At 46.9% G+C, this 14,546-nt stretch overlaps 1 protein-coding gene across 1 annotated transcript in view; it reads left to right on the plus strand.

Annotated features, from left to right (window-relative positions):
• Nucleotides 1–14,546, plus strand: part of ASXL2 (ASXL transcriptional regulator 2) — a 76,302-nt gene that overhangs the window by 53,926 nt on the left and 7,830 nt on the right. Inside the window, exons 5-8 of the mRNA XM_074153968.1 lie at nucleotides 772–887; nucleotides 4,145–4,271; nucleotides 10,080–10,220; nucleotides 11,683–11,846. Coding sequence (XP_074010069.1) covers nucleotides 772–887; nucleotides 4,145–4,271; nucleotides 10,080–10,220; nucleotides 11,683–11,846 — 548 coding nt within the window. The remainder of the gene's footprint in view (nucleotides 1–771; nucleotides 888–4,144; nucleotides 4,272–10,079; nucleotides 10,221–11,682; nucleotides 11,847–14,546) is intronic.

Below are 14,546 nucleotides of genomic sequence, written 5' to 3' on the forward strand. Positions count from 1 at the left end.
GGGGGTGACCGATGTGGGGTGCAGGTCCGTGCGGTGGGTTAACCTCGGCTGCTGCCCGGGACGGTACAGATTTGCCAAGGCAATGTGATTTCCCCTCCCTGGCTGGCTGGTTGTAATGAGAACATTTCAAACTCTAAGTCGTCTGAAACGAGCAGCCTTGCCTGAGGACTCCACGTGGCTAGGGCTAGATTTCCTTAAGCGTCTAGGCTCTTCCGCTGGGAATATACGTCCATTTACTGGGATATCCTGCGTATTCCCATATTTCTTTTTAAAAAGGAGCGAGTGATGGTCAAGTTCCACTTCCTTTGCTTGTCATTTATCTTCTCGCTCTTGTGTGGGGTTTGGATTTCTTCTGGTCAGAGACTGCTACCAGTGAGGTGTCTGAGCACAGGGCAGTCCAGATGAAGACAACTGTTACCTGTGTCTGTATTTCCAGTTAAATTTCAATTGGCTAAACCCGTGTGGACCCGAAGCTTTTTCTCCGGCTGCAGTGGTGTTCGGTAGCAGCTATTTACTAGATGAATAAGAGGAGAGATGGACGAGAGATGAAAAATCCGAAGCTGGTGGTAGGAATTGCTGTTGGCTTTCAGAGGAAAGCAGCTGCCCTGGCGGGGGGGGCGAAATAGAGATGATTCTTCATGCAAAAAGTAGCATTTGCTGGAGGTGCCGTTTTCATGAGCCTCCTGGGATGATCCGGAACGGTGAGGGCTGGCGAACGTGCTGCAGGCAAATGGATCGAGGTGGCATTATGGTTTTTGTTTCTTTTTGCAGTGTCATCTAGACTGTCCCAGACATCCTCCCCGCAGTCAGCCTGCCCGTCACCTTCCATCCAGGCAGGCAAAGTCATCTCCTCATCCCAGAAGCACAGCAAGAAGGCGCTCAAGCAGGTGAGTAGCCTGGTCTGGAATCTGCTTTGGGCATCGTCGCAGTCGTTTTATTTCCCGGGTAAGTCGCCTTTCCCAGGGCAACTGCTCTCTGCAGGGAGGTGAGTCAGGGCTCCTGGCTGTCTCACAGAAACAGTCTCGCTAAAGCACCCCTCTCTCCTAAAGGTGCAGATTATTGTGCTGTCTAGTGCTTTGCTTTTCCCTAAGTAAGCGTCTAGAATTTATTTTTTTGTTATTGTTATTAGAGAACAGAGAGGAGATGTTATTTCTTTTCTCCCAACCTTTTGCTGAGTGCTTAGCTTTCTACAGTCTGTTTTACTAAATGGAAGGTCTTTTGGGGAAAATAATTAAATCCCCTGACTTCTTCCCCTAGTTAGCGGCATACCTCCCCTTCCAAGGAATTCTGTGGGTGCCGTGTGTGTGTGGCTGGAGGGAAGAAGGGGAAGGAGAGCACACTGACTTCGCGTTGCACCTCTACTGGGTGTTAGGAGAGAAAGAGGAGGGATTATTTTCCATGCCTGGGGAATACTGTTGTGCAGACAGTGTTAACTGTGTGCACGCAGGATGGAATGGGTGAGGGTTTGTACTTCAAATCATTTGTTCCTCCTAATGAAAGATGCAAGAGGAATTAGTCCCCTGAGTGTGTTATGTGCAGGTGTTTCCCCAACGGCATTGTTTAGTTTTCCGCGATCCTTAGAAAGGAAATGCTTTATCAGGGTTAGATTTACTCCTTAGTAACGTAAAAACCTGTAAGGATTTATGAATGGAGTTGCAGAGGAGGTGCTAGTCCAGGGATTCCGGAGGCTTGTCCCAGGCAGATGAACACCTGGAATAGGGTGTCGGGAGGAAGCTGGGCCTTTCCCAGTACTTATAAGGAGGTTATTGAGAAGACAGAGCCAGACTCATCACAATATGGTGAAGGAAGTGGGAGGAGAAGAAACAGTGGGCATAAGTTGGATGGTATAAGGGAAAACAGGACATGAGGAGAAGCTTTATCCCCACGAGGACAGTCCAGCAGTGGGGCCCAGAGAGGTTGTGCCGTCTCCAGCCTGGGAGGTTTCCAAGACTTGACCAGCCAGAGCCCTGAGCAACCTGGTGGAGTCAAACCGACCCTGCCCTGACCTGGAGGTTGGACTGGAGACCTCCTGAGGTCCTGTCCCACCAGAATTACTCTCAGCGGAGGGCCACGAAGATGATCAGAGGGATGGAGCACCTCCCCTGTGAAGACAGGCTGAGAGAGCTGGGGTTGTTCAGCCTGGAGAAGAGAAGGCTCCAGGGAGACCTCACAGCAGCCTTCCAATATCTGAAGGGAGAGCCGGAGAGGGACTCTTTGTCAGGAGATGTAGTGACAGGACAAGGGGTAATGGTTTTAGATTGGAAGAGGGGAGATTTAGATTAGATATTAGGAGGAAATTCTTTACCGTGAGGGTGGTGAAGCACTGGAACAGGTTGCCCAGGGAAGTTGTGGCTGCCCCATCCCTGGAGGTGTTCAAGGCCAGGCTGGATGGGGCTTTGAGCAACCTGCCCTAGTGGAGGTGTCCCTGCCCAGGGCAGGGGGGTTGGAACGCGATGATCTTTAAGGTCCCTTCCAACTCTAACCGTTCTATGATTCTATGATTATGACAGGACCCAATATAAATTAGATGTATTAAAGAAGCCCCCAAATACTTGCAAAAGAGAACATAAGTGTGAAGCTGACATGGAATTTACAAAGAGGTATCTAATGAATAGTTGTTTCCTCCGCTTCCCACAGGTGCCTCAGCCACCATTGGTGTGGGCACTGCAGGACTGAGAGCTGAGGTGACACAATGACCAAATGCAGAATTCTATTACCTAAGCCGAGGAAAATGCAGCAATTAAATGGCATACAGAATAGGTGAACTGAACACACAAACCGTTAAATATTTGAAGTGATTTACATAATGGCAGTATGGGATTCAGACACCCCCCTGAACACATGAGAGGTCTTCATAGTCTAATACTTTCCTGACGTTCACGGTTGCCTGCGGTTCATCTTCACACCAACGAAGAATTTGTGAAAGCTTTCTTGAACATTTATATGGGCGTTTGTTCCTCGTATGAATTCTAGGTCTCTCTTTTATCTTTCTGGGTTTTTTCAAAGCTTTTGACCTCAATAACAGGAGGTTAATTGCGCGTTGCAGAGGGTACTTCCTCTTACTGATTTTCGATTTTGCTGTGTTTCAGTTTGGCTGAATGGTTCTTTTAACCTGTGGCAGAAGTGGCTAATTTAGAACTATTTAATAAATTGGAAAATAGGAAGCTAACATGTCTGTTCACTATCTGTGTCCTTTTGTGGTCAGTCTCCCTCATTTGGGTCTTTGCAAACTGGAAGTGTGTCTGTCTGTCTGTCTGTCTGTCTGTCTTCTGCTTTCCTCGTGTGGCAGATTCTGCAGGTTTCTGCAGTTTTATTCTCTCTCCTAGTTCTAACTATTTTTATTGCTGTTGTCGTTATTTCAGATAGCAGTGACCTCTACTTAACACTCCACTCATTTGTATATATGCAGCATAATATTTCCCATTACTTCCTATCCTGAAATTCCACTGTGTACCTGATCCGTCATAACTTACTCTGCTGTTAAGTTTATTTGGGTTTGGATTTCGTTTTTTGAAAAGAGACACTTTGGTTTGGGTAAATGCTGCAGTTTAACCAAATGCCTTCTTACTTCCTTGTCGCAGTCGTTTGTGCCTTTTAGGCTGTGTTAGGGTTGCTTCAGCCGTCTGCTCTGAGACAAAGGATTTTATTTTCTTCCCTTTAGTGTTTTAATTGTTGTTACTCTCCTAATTAAAAAAGTCCTTCCTAATGAGAAACATCTCTGTTGAAGGCTTAGTAAGTTGCTACTTGCTTCTCCAGGAGATGGAAATTAATTATATTATGATTCTTTGAAGTTATTTATATAATTACTTCGTGAGCCAACTCTGGATTTGGAATCCTTTCTCTGCATTCTCTAGAGACTTTTTTTTTTTTTCATGAAAAGACATAACTTAAGATACTCTGCAACCACTCACTTTTTGCTTTAGGTGCACAGGTAGGAATCTGTCGACCTGTAGTAATGTATTTAAGTAGCCAGTGTCAGGGTCCCCTGTGAACTGAATGTGCTTCAGAAGTTGTCTTGAACTTTTGACGTAGTTAGAGTCAGAATCCAAATATCAGTCGCTGTAAAACAAGCAGTTGTTTGCTAATAATTTCTAAGAATATTTTGGATTTCCCTTTGCTCACGTTCTTCTGCCCTCTTCCCCAGGCCTTGAAGCAGCAGCAGCAGAAGCAGCAGCAGCAGCAATGCAGAGCAGGCATGCCCGTCTCCTCTAACCAGCACGTCCTTCTCAAGGCTGTCAAGGCAGCCGGGGACTCCACCCCGGCCAAACCCGGTACGTGGCACTGACACTCCTACCTCTTCTTTCACTGTTTTGTCTCTCGAACTTGCCTTTTCTTCTTCTTAGGGGATGAGAGAAGAAAATGCTCTTTTCATACGACATTCTTTTTGTTGCTGAAATAGCCTATCTTCTGTTTTCCTGGCTTTGATTTTATTAGGAATGCATTGGGTAAAGAACAGATCTTGACTAGATCTTACGGTGCCGTTGTCTGGGTAAAAAGCTGCTTTCTGTGATAAATGTCTTCCCTGCAGCTGCCTGGAGCTGTGGTCAGGTACTTCTCATGGCTAAGCAAATTAAGGCGGTGTTTCTCTTAGTATTCATTTCTTTTCCAAAGTGGCTCCTCATTCTGTAGCGTGGCTTTCATGTCTTGGTCCAAAGAACCTGCTGATCTGAAAGATCCCCGAGTGGTTTCCAGCATTTGTGCTGCAGTGGAATTCGTGAGATCACTGCTCTTCCCTTGCTCATTCATTACCCCCCTTACCAGCAGCAGCATTTCAGTGGTTAGCAGAGATTCCTGCTAGCAACTTCTAGCTGGTTTTCTCGAAATTCCTTTCAGTATAATTGATTCCCGTTGTAAGCTCCTGGTTCTGTGAGCGTGACTCGAGTTGTTGTCTTGTAGCTGCGAGTTGTTGTCTTGCAGATGCAAGAAATGCCTCTGTGTTTGTACAGATGAATTTTCCTGTTGTACAAATAAATGACTTTGTAGACTAACGCCAATATTATTTTGTCAGTCCTCAGCTTCTCCAGTGGTCTGTAAACGTTCCCACGCTCTAAAAACTACTCATTTTTGTTTGTTTTGAGCCAGGCTTCTTACACCTTTATTTGATTCCTTCTAATTATCAAACAGGCAATGAGCAACTGTTGTTTATTCAGCAGCTTCTTGCCGCTCGTGGCTTTTGCAGAGATCTCTTTTTCAATCCGAAGAGTCCTGCTGTATCACCTCATCCCTCGTAGGGAAGGCTGTGTGCTTTCTGCAGGGAGAACGAAAGCTGTACACAGCATCCAGGGTGCAAGATGCATTCCGAATTTGGATAGCATCATCTTGCTGTTCTATATTTTGTTCATCTTCTCTTAACAACTCCTAGCATTCAGTTTGGCTTTTTTGACCCTGCCCAGAGCAGGCATTTTCCTAGAACTGTTGAGATTCTGAGATGCTTTCCTGAGTTGTCATTTTCTATGGTAGGACCCAACACCACGTATTTAAGGTTAGGGGAGGTCTTTTTGTACATCACTCCGTGTTTCTGTACAGTGAACCCTATCTGTTCTTTTCTCACTCAGCCGTTCATCATCATTAAGTCCTTCTGCAGCTGTAATGGGGAGGGGAGGAGTTGGTACTTAAGAAATAAACAGAATTTAGGTGTGCAGGGTGAGTATATGTGGTACGGAGCAGGGAGAGGCAGGAGCGGGATCAGCAGCATTTGGTACAAGAGGAAGAGAGGGCTGGCTTTTTGAGACTGAGGTCTCTTCCAAAAAGCAACGATCTCTTGTGTTCACAGTCCTGCTGATTCCGATCCTGCTTCACCGCCTTCTGCAACACCTGCACAGCCCCTCTTTAACCTGTGTGTGCTTCTGAGGTCCCGACCCTCACACCCCATCTGTTACACTAATTCCATGGGTAAAATGCCGTGCTGTCTGTCAAACCCAGGCACTTCTACGAGATGGAAATTCCCTCCCCCTTAATAATTACCCTGTTTCTCCATCCTTCCCCCTTGATTTACTTGACTGGTCCCGATTCATCTCAGATGATGATCACGAAAATGAGGAAGGTCCAGCAAGAAATCTCACTCTAAAAGTCTTCTGTCAGGTGTTCCCTCACAGACGGAGTGGCTGAGACTGGCAGTCCTGGAGCTTGCCCAAAAAAAGGGAGTGAGAGCAATCAGACCACAAAAAAATTAAATTTCCAACCCCGAGTCCCAAGCTATTTTCAGTCTTTAAAACAACTTTTTGGTAAAGCCTGATACCATTGGTGCAGGAGGTGAACACGGCCAGTTGTTCTTAGGGCCAGGGGAATGCCCGATGTCACCGTTCTCTTCACTGGTGAAGAAGTAGCCGGAGAGGATTAGACAGCAGCAATAAGACAGTATTAGCATGAAAGACATTTTGCTCTTGGCTATTCTTGGTGTAATTACAGGAACGTTTAGCTGAAATTCACTGGTCAGGTTAAGAGATTTCACAGAGCCATCAGAAGCTGGGCCCAGGAGTAGCCTCCAGAGCTCTTCTAGTCCACGTCCTTCCCTCGGGGCAGGAGCTGTGACACGTTCCTGACGGATGTTTTCTCCAGTCTGCTCTCAGAGATGCCATTGAGGCAAACTCCCAGAAAGTCTTGCCCTTCCTGCTTTGTGAACTTTATCCTTAAAATGTTTTTCTTAGCCTCTAATCAGAATCTTTTCTTGCTTCCTTGTGTTTAAGCCCAAGATTTCCCGTCCACCGTGGACACAGAGTGCAGGTTGTTTGGTTTCTTCTCCCCGCCGCCTTTTACATAATTGGAGATGTTTCCTCATCTCATGCCCATTTTCTTTAATATAAAATTCTTCCTGTGTTTTAGCGTGTTTGTTTATTCTCCCTTTCCAAATAGCTCTAAACAAATCCAAACCAAAACTAGCCCAATCTGTCCTGGCTTGTTGGTTGTACGGCTGGAATGTTGCTTGTAACATCTGCTCAGACATATGAAGGTGGCGGCTGTGCGCCATAGATCCCGGGGAAAGGAACAGGCGTAGTTATCAGCTGTACCTCAGGCGCCGTTTCAGAGCGGAGTAAGTATTTAACAGTTGATGAGGCTGCCTGTTGTTCCCAGGCAGCTTTGTAGTTCAGACCCCTTCAAAAAGTTTAAGGGGGAAAAGGTTCATGGAATCACGGAATTGTCAGAGTTGGAAGGGACCTCTAGAGATCATCTAGTCCAACTCCCCTGCCAAAGCAGGATTGGCCGGAGCACAAGGCACCATCTTGCTTGTTTGAAATTCAGTCCTGCGCTGTGCCTGTGCCCGTTACAGCCAGGCGGGTGTGGGCTGAGGGGGGAGCCAAAATTCACGCAGCAGAAAATTGCACATTTCCCTTGACGGCGTTAAGGAAATGCAGTGCCAGGTGGACGAAGTCTTTAGCATAAAATGATAGTTTAAAAGCCTTTTGCACTTTATCTGCTAACTAGGATTAATGGTTCGTTAGCACAGCGGGCAGCTATCGTTGCTGGAGGACCCCATCTCCTGAGCTCCTGCCCCAGGAGGAATTCGTCTTCACTTAGGGAAGTAGGAACAGGGGAGACCTAAGAGGGACTCAAACAGGTAGGATACTTCATCAGATTGTTAGCTAACATAGAGTAATTATTAAAATAGACTAATGGAGTCAGTAATCCGAACTCACGTTACTCAGAGTACTTAAAGGATTGTTTGGTGTCTCTATTTTTTGTGATCCTAATGAGGCCCTTGCCGTTGCTGGGCATGGCCAGAGTCGGGGGCCGGAGCCTCCTCTCTGGCCCTTCCCAGGCACTGCCTGTCGGGCCTCTGGGGCAGGAGGTCACAGCATATCGATTTCTCTCCTTAGTTTGGTTTCACGTTTCCCAAACTATTGCTACATCCACTTTAATCACAGGTGAACTATTTTCTTCCAGCATCTCTATTTAATTTTTGTTGTTGGTTGTTTTTTTTCTCTCTGACTTCCCCGTGTTTTGCTGCTGCGTTACGGTTGCAAGGTATCGTACATTCTGCGGTCAGCTTAGCCAGCCTTCCTAGTGCTATCTGAAAATGTTAGACTCCTAGGACTGTTCATGCTGGTAGGGACCTCAGGAGGTCTCCAGTCCAACCTCCAGCTCAGGGCAGGGTCAGTTTGGCTCCACCAGGCTGCTCAGGTCTCTGGGCAGGTGGGTCTCAGAAACCTCCCAGCCTGGAGATGGCACAACCTCTCTGGGTCCCTGCTCCACTGCAGACTGGCCTCATGGGGGTAAAGCTTTTCCTTGTATCCTGGCTGATTCTTGCCTGTTTTTTCTTGTCCTCCTGCCGTGTCCCACTGGGACAAGCCTGGCTCCATCTTCCTGCTGGCCTCCCAGTAGGAACAGGGTGGTGGCTACCAGTAGTTTGATCACAGAAGGCAATCAGGCTGCTCAGGCATGATGTACCTATGGTCAGTCCATGCTGAGTGCCTCTAGTCATCATCATCTCCTTCATGAGAAATGTGCTCCAAGAGGGGTCACTCCATGATTTTCCCAGGGAGAAAAGTGAGGCTTAACCAGTCCGTATTTCCTCCGGTTGTCTTGTTGGCCCTTTTTGAAAGCGGGTGCAACGTTTGATTTTCTTAGTTGTGGGGAATCTCCTGCCATCTTCATTCCTTTTCAGAGATGGTCAAGAGAGGCCTTGCAGGGACACCAGTGGGCTCCCCCAGGACCCTTGGGTCCAACTCATGCTGTTCCATAGGCTTGTATGGGTAGAGACAACCTTCTTGACTCATCTCCCTTGCCCGGCTGTCCTGAAGAGATGGTACCTATCCACGCCAGCGTCCAGCCATGTCAGCTTTCCTGCCTTAAAAGTGGTGAGGGACAGGTTGCACTCATTTCACGTGTGGTCTCAGGAAAACCATATTCCTCAGCTTTTGCTCTGGCCTTGCTCGACTGATGTGGGGTAGGAGCAGTGTGTGTTTATGCAGCCCCCAGTTAGATCGTAGATTGATCACTGTAAAAGCTGTGGAATGTTCCTGCAATGTGACTGGTGTTTGTATGTTTTTCATCAACATCCGTGGAGTCCTTTTTTCTCTCCTGTCCACGTGGTGGTACATAGAAATAGCTCACGGCCCAGACAGTGGGCTATATTGAGATGGAGATGTAAATTAAGCAAAGAAGTGGAGAGAGAAAAATATTCTTATAGAAAGCAACACACTATTCCACAATTTCAGGGATGTATTTAGTCAGAGCTGGCACAGCTAGCGTAAGGAAGAGAAAGAAGGGGAAAGGAACCAGGCAGAGAGGAGAGAGAGAGGCAGATGGGGAGCAAATCTGGCACAGACTCGGGGAAGGAACTGATTAGTGCCAGTTGTTAATCAGAGCCAGCACGCGTTCAGTTTGTGAGTTGATCTCATGTATTGGGGAGCTTCTCTTTCGAGGAATGGGACCTTTCTGTGCTTGAGGGAGTACCTGTTACTGCACACAAACCTAGAGAGAGCAGAGGGGAGACCAGCTCGTGTTGTCAATTCGTCTCACTTAAGACGAGGAGGGGAAGGAAAGCAGGGAGAATCTAGAGAAGAAGCTCTTCCCACCGGCAGAAAAAATACTGCTGTACAAAAGGGAATGTGGGTGGCAGTGATTTGTAAGGAGAAATCACGGTTTGGCTAAGTAGTGACTTTGGAGGAGGACGTGAAAAAACCTCTTGAGTATTTGAAAGAGGAGGAGGAATTACTGAGGGTGGTCTAAAAGAACAAAAGCTACAATAGTAGGTCAAAATTTAGAAAGTACACATAAAGTATGAAGAGGTTTTTCCTAACGGTGAACTCTAACAGAAAAGTTTTAACAAGATCACTGTTGGATTTGGATATAAATGGGAAATAAGATGGGACTAACGGGGAAATAGACTCAAGCCATAAATAAAACGGCTGTAATCCCTTAATTTTGTGATAAGAAGACAAAGGGGTCTTCTACTGTCGGCCCCTTGGGAACTGAGTGCTACAAGAATAAAGGAATATGAGTGTCCTAGAAGTGCTTGTCCCAGAGCTGCTGGGATGAGGGTTTGCATGTTAAAGAATCTTTATTTCAGTCCAAACAGATGTCTCGTGTAATATTTCTTTGTACGTCCCGGTGTTGAAACGTTTCCATTTCCTGTGCAGCTTGGGAAGGCAAGCAGTCGGATGGACAGTCGGGCAGCCCGCAGAACTCCACCTCCAGTTCCTCTCCCTCCGTCAAGCTCGAGAACTCCTTGCCAGGGCTGGGGAAGAAGCCGTTCCAGAGATCTGACAGGCTCCATGCAAGTAAGAGATTTATTGTTCTGCTTACAGAGATCTGGTTGCTCTGATGACAGAACAAAAGCCTAAATAGCAAAACTGAGTAAAATGCATAATTATTCCATTGCTAAAGTGACTTCTGGAGAGCTCTGGAAGGGGCTGCTTGTGTGCTCTGTGAACTGGGATAAATAATTCAAACCTTACATATGCAAATACGCCTCTTCTCATTTCTCATCATCGGGGGTTTCTACCTGTGAATTTGCAGCTTGCTGTTTGAGAAGCACAAAAGGACTTGCATTATTTAGCAGGCTTTTTAACGTACTTAAGACACTTTGGTAACGTTAAAAAGAAAAAAGAAATGCCTTCCCAGATCTTTATACATCAGACCCCACTGTATTTGGCTTCCTCCCGTTCACTGAAGTTGGGTCTCAGCCCTCTTGACCTTTTGTGGTTTCTCTTACAGATACCAGTGACGGGATTGACCTCGGTGAACTTAGGGCTATTCTGAGGTCCCTGTCTGTGCTAATCATCCTACGTTTTCTTTAGCACTGGTGAAAATAGGCACTTTCCAGGGCGTGTTTCATTTGTCCCCTGTAATTAGGAAATTCTGCAACTTCAGTAGATTATAAACCTGCAGAGCCATTTTCTGAATGACTGTTAATAGGGCAAACTTCCCCTAATGGAACAAGCCTCCGTGGCGTTCACGTTGTAAGGTGCTGTTACCTTAGAAATAACGCTGTCATCCCCGAGGTCAGGGGGAGTCAGGGTCTGTCTTAATATTGCCCGTTTCGCTAATACTGCACCTTTAGTCTAAGCTTCAGAACACACCGTGTTTTGCCAGTAATAGACAGCGATGGATCCAAAAAATAGAGTACACAATAAAATGCTTTTTCTTCTTTTTCATTTCTTTTTCATTTTTCTTCTCTGAATTTGCAGCACGCGTGAAGCTGTAGCACACGGGTTAGTGCCGGCCTCGCTGGCTTGCACACACAGGAGAGCAAAGAGAGCAGTTCCTCGTTTTCCCTGCTTTCTCTGGTGCTGTGGTTTCTGCACAAGCACAACGAGCTGGTGATTTTTTGCTGAACCGCTTTTGCTGAGAGCAAAGTAGGAAAGTCCAAGAAGAAATCCCGAGGAACAAACTGACCTTAACTAGAGGCTTAAAATAGAAAATTGACGTGGCTCAAAGCTGCTCTAGAAACCCTCCTGAGAAAGACTCCTTGCCAGTCCCAGGTGGCCAGGATTGCTGCAGAAGTCAGGTGAACTGACACAGGCTACACTGTATTAGGTGTGGAAATTTTCTGTGCTGGAAAGCACCTCCACTTTTTTTTTTTTAACTATATGTTTAAAGGTAAAATGTGCGTTTCAAGTCAAGGTATGAAATGGATTGCTGAAGTTGCATTTTGAAAATCTCAGGCACAGTGAACTCCAAAGGAGCCTTTAATCCTCTCTCAGGTGAGACGTCACTTAACGTCTTTGTGGTTCCTTGCAGGGCAGCTGAAGAGAACAAAGTGCGCTGAAATCGATGTGGAAACTCCCGACTCCATCCTGGTGAACACCAACCTGCGGGCTCTGATCAACAAGCACACCTTCTCCGTCCTGCCCACGGAGTGCCAGCAGCGCCTGCTGCTGCTGCTGCCCGAGGTGGACCGGCAGGTACGTGGAGAGAAGCCGGGCTCTTGGGCGTCACAGGGAGCATCCGAATACTGGTTATGTCTAATGGGGTAGACTTTTTCTTCTGTGCACGGTGTTAAAAAAAAATTGGAAGATTCTTCAGCGATTCATTTGGGTGTTTGTTGCTGCCAGAAAAAAAGAACTGAGGTTGGATAAACCAGTGGCTTAATTCTGTTTAATCAACTCCATGTTCCCAGGCACAGCGAGAGCAGCGTTTCTGTTACGTTGGGCTTGGCGAGGGCCAGGAGTGGTGGGAACGTAGCGGTGTCAGCATCTCCTTCTCTCCTGCCCTCTCCCAGACACTTCAGGACGGGATTAACCCTGCAGCCCCTTAGCCTGGCGCCTTCCCCCAGAATACCCGAACACACGCAGCCGTTCGGTTCCACCGCTCTCGTTTCTCATTGCCTGGTGTCACTGCTGTCAGGTTCTGAACTTGGTAATGTGAAAACTGAGTTTTCTGTCGCATGTTCACACTGTCCAAGTTGCGGAGTAGACCCGACCTGTGCCAAAGAGCTCGTGTCCTGCCCTGAAACACACGCTAGATGGAAGGTACAAAGCAGCGCGGGTCAGCCTTGAAGGTGGTTTATTTTTGTGGATTGTTTGTCTGAGACCTCTCTGAGTGAAGAGAGGGGCGTGAAAAAGCAGAGAAGTTCTCTAGTGGGGAGGAACTAGGTGGTCTTTAAGGTCCCCTCCAACCCAAACCATTCTATGATTCTATGAATTGGGTCTATCTGCTCTGGGAGTGGCCCAGAAGAAACTGTGAAGGTTTTCTCTGAGCTCTTTGCTAAAGAGTTGGCGATAGCTGGAACAATTAACCTGAGTGACAAGGGGGTAAGAGCTCAGCCTTCGGTATTGGAGGAAGAGCTAAGGGACTCTTTTGAGAAGACAGTTATTTTCTGCTGAATTCCATCCTAAGGGTACAGAAAAGAACTGCCTGAAGGAACCTCACCGTTTTCTTCAGCAGCTTGTGGAAGACAGGGATGATACAAAGAGAGGAGAAAAGAACAAATGCTGCATTTGCGTGTAAAAGGAGGAAAAAGCAACGAGTTGAGGAAGTGAGGTTCAGTCTGTGTATGCTCAATACCAGAAAAGCTGTAGATAGAACAAGGAAGCTTCCTTCCTTTTGCCACATTCATACGTTACGTCTGTCTTCAGCGTTCCCACCTCGACTGGCGGGGAGCTTCAGAGCCAAGTGGGGCTTCAGTTGTAGAGGCATTAATTCAGCTGCCTTCATAAATGTGCCTAGAGCCGTTTCAAATGTTCTTCAGATACCAAAGCTGGCTTCAAGCTGCCACTCCAGATGGAAATCTTCTGTACATCCTGTCTCAGATCCACGTGTCCCTTGAAGACTCTTTCCTGTATGGTGTTCAGATCAGTACTAGATGCCCGTGTTTGCCCTCCGCAGTCACCTCCCAGGAGTCTGCATCTCAACTGGGCTCCTTCTATAGAAAGTGGAAATTCAATTGGGACCATCAAGAGCCTGTGACCAAGCGCAGGTGTCTGCTGCAGGACGAGGTGAACCGAGTCCATACTCTGGGCTGACTCAGTCACTACAGACTGTGAAGGGACACCGGCTTAGGCACAGACACGTAGAGCACAGACATCCCTGGAGTTAGATCCATCTTCACGGCTGGGCTGCTCTTCTGGTTCTCCCAGAGTGTTCATGACACGTACGGGTCTGGCACCGCACTGGGGTCTGCGCAGTGGAGGATGCTGTGCTGAACAGAGAGCGTCCGTTTGGAGCTAGGGCGAGTTCGAACATTTTATATGGTCTCATAAATTCTAATCCTCAATCACCATTCACCAGGGACTTGTTAGTCCAAGGCTGATCCAATAAATATTTGAAGGAATTGCTTTTTAAGTCCTGTGGCCTTTGTAATAATTAGGTATGTGACAAAATATGATGTGATGGAGTTTGCAGCTGGAGTTCACTGGCAAGAACCTCGCAGCAGATGGCAAGACATTTCTGTCCTGACTTTTAAGTTTAATTGTCCTTAAATTGAATTAGAATTTGACTGAGAACAAATTTTGACTAAGTAAGTAATATTGCCTGGCTCCAGAGAGGACAGATTTTGCATTTCACTGTGGTAGATCTCCTGGAGCAGCCCACCACGTCGAGTGGTGAGCCGTGCTTTAAAAAACATCAGGCTTTCGGGAGGAAACGGGAGAAGAGGTGAAGGCATTGGACATGCTCGGTGTGAAGGGTCGCACATCTGTTGTGTTTCACTTGGCAGTGACTCGGTCCGAGCTGTTACAGCCGGTGCTTCTGCAGAAGGGGGCACTTTGGTGCAGCCCCGCGGTACCTGTCTGTCCTCCCGCGCGAGGAACGGGCAACACCGAACTGTGAATTCTGCTCCCTCTACTCCATCGATGGAGATTTAGCCTAGAAAATAAATCTCTGCTGTGGTAAATCCCTATAATCGCGGCTCCTAACTTACAGCTTAAAAATTTTTAACTAAATCTTACCTAAAAACCCTTCTGTGAGGTCACCTCCATAGCTGTAATTACCTGTGTAACGAGTGCCGCCGCAGGAAGAGCAGTGTTTCTCTCCATAAATCCTGCACCGTTGAGCGTTGGCTGCGCACATCTCCCACTGCAGTCGTGTCTCTGGCAGTTGGATTCTGCTGCTTTGTCCTGATTTATTGTTTATGCAAGAAATGGAAACACACCAGTTTTACCCAC

This window comes from Numenius arquata, chromosome 9, assembly GCF_964106895.1.
Source record: "Numenius arquata chromosome 9, bNumArq3.hap1.1, whole genome shotgun sequence".
In the NCBI taxonomy this organism is placed as follows: domain Eukaryota; kingdom Metazoa; phylum Chordata; class Aves; order Charadriiformes; family Scolopacidae; genus Numenius; species Numenius arquata.